Raw genomic sequence first — 7,875 nt, 5'->3', positions numbered from 1 at the left:
AGGATAGGGGAAGCGAAAGAGAGGCAATATATCCAATAATGCCCAAGTGCCCAGTGGAAAAAAGCTATTGCAGTTAGTTACAGCAGTGATAACTTTAGCCACTGAGTCTACACCAACACATTACTCATCTTTCAGTTTGAGAATCGTTCTCTCTGCATTGAATGGAAGATTCAAGGACTTCTCTTTCCTATTTCCTTCACTCTTGCATTAATCTTGAAAAGTGTCAAGTCAGTTCTTTTTATGGCATCGAAAGTGGCAGCATTCGACCATTGTAAAGCAATTCTCCCATCTTCCTGTAATAAATCAAGTAGTCCTATGCATTGTTCTGGAAAAGATGTCTTCCCTATTGAGTCATTCCTGCCCTTACTGAAATAGTTATTGTATACTTTCAAAACAATAAGGTCTCCTTTGAGTTTTTTAAATCTACACAGACTTGGGAAGCCATTCAACTAAACCTTACCCACATGTTGACAATAAAAATATATAAATAAGTATATTAGAGGGTCTGAATAAACTACAATTTAATCTTTTTCAGTATTGCAAGCTAGTCTTTCCTGGCTGAAGGTATGAAAGCAGGTATCTAAATTACTATTCCAGATTTGAACATACATGACAGTTTCAAGTCATATAACCAGAAATCCCACTGAACAAAGCCAGTTTGCAGCATTGGGAATTACAAAGCCCTGCTGGTTAGTTCAGCTGAGGTTTGGGATTTTAGATGCCTGTGTTCAGGGAGTATCTCTCTCATATAACAGACTGTAAAGCTTACACAGATCAAATACTTTCCTTGCTCTTTGCAAAATTTCAATGGTGGGAATAGAGAAGGGAATAGCTCTCATAAGAGATAAAGGTTCTCAGCAGCTTATATTTGTTTCATTTCTATATGTCTTCCATTCAAACGAATTTTGCCCATGAAGCCATGGACAACATTATTGGAGAATAAAATACAAAACAAAGGAAAGGGCACTCATACTATCCAATGAGGCACACAAACAAAATATAAGGGCTCTTCTTCTATTATGTAGAATGAAAGATGCACTAAAGCAATAATTTGGTGTTTCAGAAATACAACTGGATTTGTTCAAAAACCTGCCTCCATTCTGCCAATCACTGCTCTTCTTGTAAGAAAATTTCAGGTCAAACTTTCCAGTCATTGGCTCTGCTTTCTGAATAATTAATCTGAGACACCAACCTTTCCTCCCATTCCCCAGAAGGTGATGAGTATTCTCTCCTGCCGTAGGGACAGAGGGGGAAGGACCTACCAGTCACTCATTTAAGGGAAGAAAGTAGGCTTATATGCTCTATTTGTCACTAGCAAAATTTTTTTAAGAATGTTTTTACTTTTTGTTTAAAAATTCTTTTTCCCTCCATTCTATAGAAATACCTTTGATAGTAATTCTCACTTAGCCTGACCATATTAGCCACTGCCTATCAAATCAAGTTGCAATTTACATGCTATCCAGAAATCACATTAATACAGGATTTCAGTGGTCAAGTGAAGCAAAATTTAAAGTGAAACAAATAAGATTTATTAATTTATTTAGCTTTTATTTATGTTAAATAAATGTTAGATACAATTACCTTGTAAATGAAACCTAGCGCTGATTTCTCCTTCTTCTCCTTTCACAGTACAGTAGTAACTTCCCAGCTTACTGTTATCCACGATATTCAACCTTAAAAAAAGTTTCACCAGTTTGCTTTTTTTATTTTATCTTACAACTACCAGTAACTGCTAACTAACATTCTAAAGAAGCCAGCAGAGATTAATAGTGAAGCAGAGAACACATCACTACAACACTACGATTCAGGTTTAGTGCAATGTAGAAACAATGCAACACTTTAAAGAAAACAGAAGAGCACAAGCACATCTGAGAACATAAATATCATTTTCACCCTTGCTGCTCATAGTAGACCAAATATCTTGAAGCAGTATGATCTACAGGTTATCGAATTAGATGTGGGTTCACCATGTGAACTATATAGCATATGCTATGTAGGGCTGCAGAACAGAGTCTTTAAATGATTTGTTCTTTCCAAAGCCTGTCTGTCAATGGCAACCATAGCTTCAAGAGAACTTTTTTTAAAAAGCTGCCATTTATTGAACTCCAGGATCTTCTCTGCTGGCAAACTACACACTTCACAGGCACTTCAACAAATACTTACACAGTTGTGTTTGTGTATATGGAGTAGCAGAAAAGTGACAGTATGTTCTCATCACATTTTCTATCACATAAATTTTATATAAATATTATTGATGTTAAGAAACCACAGCAATACAGAAATCAACTGGAATAAGGAAGGGCTGTCCCCAGCAACCTCCCCAATTTATAGTGAATGTGGCATTGATGGCATGAATAGTACTAATTGGTCAGCCTGGGGTCACCTTGGGGTTTACTCCCCTAGGTTCCTGCGTCCTCCAGTCTCTGCAACTTTATCTCAAGACCCTGAGGACCTTGAACACTATGGCAGCCTGCATACCCGTATTGGCCGAAACATCTAAGTCTTTATCAACTTCATTCCCATGAAAATAGAGTGTGTTAGTTCTTACAAAATTGCAGTCTTCCTCAACAGAGGAGAACTCAAATTCTGTCCCAATAAACCAGAACAATGCAATAACTCACTAAAGCCTGCAAGTCAAACTGTAAAGAATGCTACTTACTGGATGCCCCGGCTGTCGTCAGTTTTACTGATGTGTTCGATTGTTTCATTTCCCCTCTTCCAAGTCACTTGAAGACTTTTCAAATGAGAGTATTTACTGTCCAATCTGCATGAAAGTTCAATTCTAGTTGCACTGTCCAAAGTGATATTTTTTTCCACAGAAGTACCAAAGACACCTATAGGAATTTTAAAGTATTATTTATGAAGAACTTTCTTCATTCTCTGGGAAGAAGAGATTCAAAGACTGTTTTACATATGCTGGATTACAGGTGGACACAGTGTTCTGCTGTTATAGTTTCCAAGGTAAAAAAAACCCTACAAAATCAAATGATCCATGTTTGACAGTAATTCTTTTAAGCCATAAGTGAGCTATGATATCCATCCATTACAAAAATGACAGCCATTCCATTCTGTAGGTAAACTTCCTAGAGGGCTCTAATATAGAAACAGATACTTCACTAAAGCAAAACATTTTTATGCTTTTATATAATTTAACACAAACCAAAATATATTAAGTACTTGGCTCTCACCATGGGAAAATTTTTATTAATATCAAAAAGAGTTAGACTTGCAAATATCTGCAAGCATCCAGGTTTTAACCAGTTGCAGATTTCTGATAGTGTGATTCATAGGCAATGTCCTGTTGCTAGTGAACTTGCTGATAAAATCCACAATCTTAACATTGGTGGATCTTGGCTTTCATGCTACAGCTACTCAACTTGAAACCAAATCAACTTCAAACCCATTTATGGCTGCCTTTGCCTTTCTAGTGGTAAGCCAGTAGAATTACAATGTGAAAACATTCCAATTCAGTAGAAAAACCTGACATTGTTTTTAGCAAGCTCCATGAGCATAAAATGACCGTATCCAAAAAAGCAGGTTTCAGCAACACATGTCTTGATCCATACAAACAGTCTTTTATAAAAAAAAAACACCTCTGACTTGGTACCTGTCAGCACTGACATTTTATTTCATAATTGGTCTTTTCTTTCATGCCTTCTAGATACAACTGTTGTTAGTCCATTTGAATACTCAATATTAATTTTTGTGCCAGGCCTCACCTCAATCCTGTACCTACACTGTAGAACTGATGGTCAAAAAAAAAAGTACAGCTGTATTTCACAGCTCAAATTCTTACAAAGAAGAAATGAAGCTTTAAGGTACAGCTCACCAACTTAGCAGGGGCAAATTCTGGCCGAAGTGGAAGCACCAAATATTCCTTGAGAATATCTGAACTTTACTGGATCTGGCAGAGACATTTACAGCCTACAGAACAGCATGCCCAGAACTCCAAGTCCCAGACAAAATATTACAGATCTGTTGAACTGCAGTTAAACTTAGAGGTGCAACACCTTGGTCTTTCATAGCATAGTGAAGTCAGTTACTGCAACTCACTTATTACAGTCATTACATTCAATAAATGGGCCAAGCATAACTCACCTTGTTGAGGTTGTTTATGATCAAAGAAATTTTGCAAATAGAATTGATTTTGCAGTAGCAAAACTTTTACAGTCATTAATTACACTGGCTAAAAATAGAATGCATACCTTTTGAGATTATTTTTAAAATAAACCCACACTTTAAATGACTGGAACATGAAAACCCTATCCTGTTGAAGATTAACCACTAGCAAGACTGGTATCTGGGACATCTCTGTACAAAAGAGTGTATGTACCAGAACAAGATATAGACACTACCTTAAGTTTCCTGCTAGAAGAAAATAACAGCAAATGCTGTGCAATTACTTTCTTACAATATCATACCAGAATTTTGGAAAGAAGTTCTAACTTCTTTTCTAACTGAGAAGGATTTCAGTTTGATCAGTTTTTCCAAGTTGTCCAAGAAATTACTTCTAAATTATTATTGGGGAACTGGCAACTTCACGTCTACTTTAGGAAGATGCTATCTTGCCTTTCTTCCATGCTTTAACTCCCGTAATGCTGCAAAGCTGACGAACACCTATTGGTTAACAAGTACCCTAGCTTACATGGTCTCTCCAAGTGGATTCACTGCAAAGAAACTATGACTTGAATTTATTTGGGGGAACAGACAGCTATGAGTTGTTAGAACACTCAGTCGTGCAACAAACTTACTCTTTTACTGAGCTCATCACTTGCTCACTATAAGCATCTTAACTTTATCAAGAATCTGCCATTCTAGATACTTACACAACTCAGAAAAGATTGTGTGTAATCACAGGCATTCAATACAACTCAACTGGAAGAGAAAATAACACACTCACCAGGTAAGAGTATCTCATACTCCACAAAAGAGACAGGAGACACAGTCTTGTTGGTTGACTGCTTGAACTCTAGTGTGGTAGGATCCGTACCTAAGATGGTCATGAGGGAAGCAAAGTGATATGTTACAGTCCTATAGGGGTAATCATACAGCAGAGCATCAATACAGCATTGCAACTGTTTCTTAAAATAAATTTAGGGGAAAAAGGACCTTGCTAAATGCTGACTACTGTGGAGATCCTTTCATATGCCTTGTATGTCAATAGCCAGAATCTTAAAGTATAAGTGTTGTGTGGTTGCTGTTATAGTAATTATACCATTTTAGATGGTTTCTAGCTTTATTATAATCTTGTAATTGTGAATATCAATACTGCAAACAGGTCATAACTGTGTATGATTCAAATAGTCACCTATAGCTCATAGGTGGGTCCTAGAACTGTATAAGACTACATAAATGTTTAAGCAGAGCTTTAAAAAGTAGTAAGCTTTAGAAAAATGAGTAAGACAGAATACTGCCATTCCACTACAATTTAACACCACAGCCAGAAAGCTGGAGGTAGACTATCTAATCTAGATGCTGCTATAATGAATGCAGAGGCAAGAACACCCTGTGCTCCACTGGAACATGGTCAGAGTCCCTCACTGCTCCACAGAACTCCTGTTATACTGCAGGGAATTTCCTCCCACACACAAAGAATATCAATATTGACCATCATCTGCCTGACTAAAATATACTTTCTTCAGTGAGGGAAAGCTATATTCAAAAGGTTTAATATGACCAGCAAAATCCCTTTTCTGTAGGGCTATGGAAAGCATACTATTCAGATACTACATCTATAAAGCTCACAAAGCTTGATACAGCTATCAGGCAGTCAAGCATCCACAAGCATTTCCTATCACTATACATGTTCTCATGCACTCTATTTCAAGAACAGAGCAAGCAAGCAATTAAGCTACAATTTTAACAAGAAATTTAGCCCAGCTAAGGAAGCATCACCCTTCCACCTCTACATACAATATTCATTAGTATTGTACTACCTCCATACAAGTTCCTAGTAAACTGAAGCACATTGTGGGAAAAAATGTTAGAAATTATGCTTAGAAGTTAAACTCAAAACAGTCACAGCAATTTAATTTTTTTTTCAGTTTCCACAGTTATTTTCTACACAGCTTTAAACATCAAACTGTGTGTATTGGTAATTATCAACTAACAGAAATCCTCCATAACAATATGATTGAAAAATACCAAGGTAGAACTTTAGTGTAACTGAAATTTAACAGTTTAAGTAGAAGACAACATGCAATTGCTTTTACCAGGTATTGATACATTATGCATCAAATAATTTGAAGGGCTCTCCTGAGTTTGCCAGTTGGCAGTTTGTGTAGTCATGGGCTCTGAAAGGTGAAAAAACAAACTTGTTACAAAAAAAAGTTAATTTTCTCTCAATTTAGTGATGAAACAAAATAAAAATATTTCCCACCCCACCCTTTCCTGCCCCATGGTAGATAAACTACAAGAAATGTTTTAAGCCACACATTTTACATGCTTGCAAGGTCATTTTATTGACAGTTATAAATTTATAATGCATCTCAGAAATATATACACAGTAATTACGGATTGAATCTGCTTAATCATAAAGCATTGTAGGAGAAAATTATTCTAGGTTTGGTAGAAAGAAAGGGGTTCCATTATCTCTCCTGTCTACAAACTGAAAACATTCCCACTCACAGTTGGGAAGATAGAGACAACTGGGCTACAACTTCAGTCTTCTCACTGAGAGAGGCACTGGGGTGGCAGAGTTGATCACTGTGCAGTAGAAATAGTACCTCTGAAAGCCTAGATATTCCCAGAAATACTCTTTTCCTGTGTAAAATAGTGAAACTTCGAGGTAAAGTTCATAAGCGCACACCTCTCAGCTACAGTTGAGATAATCTGGCTGTGCTGAAGGATGTCCCTGCTAGTAGTTCACTTCTAAAGATCTCTGAGCAAGCATATGCAGAGGCACCAAACACTTTCCAAGTTGCTGGCACATTCCATAAGTCAGTGTTTTTCTTTAGCAATATGTCAGCTCACTACACAAAGAATGCTATGCCACAGGCTATCAGTCTTTTGCTTGGCTTGTTCCATCTGTATTTTCATACCTTCCCTCATGCTTCAACCAGTTTAAGTAACAATAAACCTGTATATTAAGGTGGATGATGTGGAAGAACAGTTTCAGGCTAGTTCATTTGGTGGCAGTTGACAGCACATTGCTGTTAATCTCAACTACTAGCTCAAAATGGCTTTAAGAAAAAAAATGATGACGCTACCTCTCAACACTTGATAGTAAGTCCTGTTACTCTGGACAAGAGCACAAACCAGCCTTGATCTCTGCCTGATGAAGAAACAAACTAAGTGTTTACCCCTGAAATAACACATGAAGGCTGAAAGGAGTGCTGGAGAATCTTCCTGTGTGTGTACGAACGCTCTGACAGCACGCCAAGGTTGTCATGGATCACCTGACTTCATGCCAGTCTAGTACACACATCACCTGGTTTGTTATTGAAATGCCTCATGATGATAGACTCAGAAAGGACTGCTGCCAGTTTGTATGGTAGCTGTAATCCATCCACAAAAACCTAGACTACCTTTAAAAGGTCCTGCACACTAATAGGATCCTCATACTGACTGTCTTCCTCAATTCACATATCAAATTAAAACAGTCAGGTGAAGTCATATTATACAAAATATTTCATGTATTTTGGCTCATATGTATGTATGTGTTTATGTATGGAAAGACTTATTGAATCTACTAGCTATTGCATGCCCTCTAGTTCTCACACACATTGTACTACAAAGGTCTGAACATAAACACCAGATAAATAGCAATATCATCTCCAACAACAAAACTGTAGATGGAATAACTGGTTAGAACTTGAGTTCATGTATAAATACCACTTAACATATTTGATTTGCACTAATCATCATGAGTTTTGG

At 37.0% G+C, this 7,875-nt stretch overlaps 1 protein-coding gene across 1 annotated transcript in view; it reads right to left on the bottom strand.

Annotated features, from left to right (window-relative positions):
- EMB (embigin) overlaps positions 1–7,875 on the bottom strand; it is a gene marked incomplete at its 5' end in the record, with an annotated part of 14,678 nt that overhangs the window by 6,101 nt on the left and 702 nt on the right. The window contains 4 exons of the mRNA XM_010183707.1: positions 1,582–1,673; positions 2,660–2,834; positions 4,901–4,990; positions 6,213–6,293. Coding sequence (XP_010182009.1) covers positions 1,582–1,673; positions 2,660–2,834; positions 4,901–4,990; positions 6,213–6,293 — 438 coding nt within the window. The remainder of the gene's footprint in view (positions 1–1,581; positions 1,674–2,659; positions 2,835–4,900; positions 4,991–6,212; positions 6,294–7,875) is intronic.

This window comes from Mesitornis unicolor, unplaced genomic scaffold, assembly GCF_000695765.1.
Source record: "Mesitornis unicolor isolate BGI_N332 unplaced genomic scaffold, ASM69576v1 scaffold18264, whole genome shotgun sequence".
NCBI lineage: Eukaryota > Metazoa > Chordata > Aves > Mesitornithiformes > Mesitornithidae > Mesitornis > Mesitornis unicolor.
The sequence above is the reverse complement of the archived record's forward strand: the minus strand, read 5'-3'. Positions and strand labels throughout refer to the sequence as shown.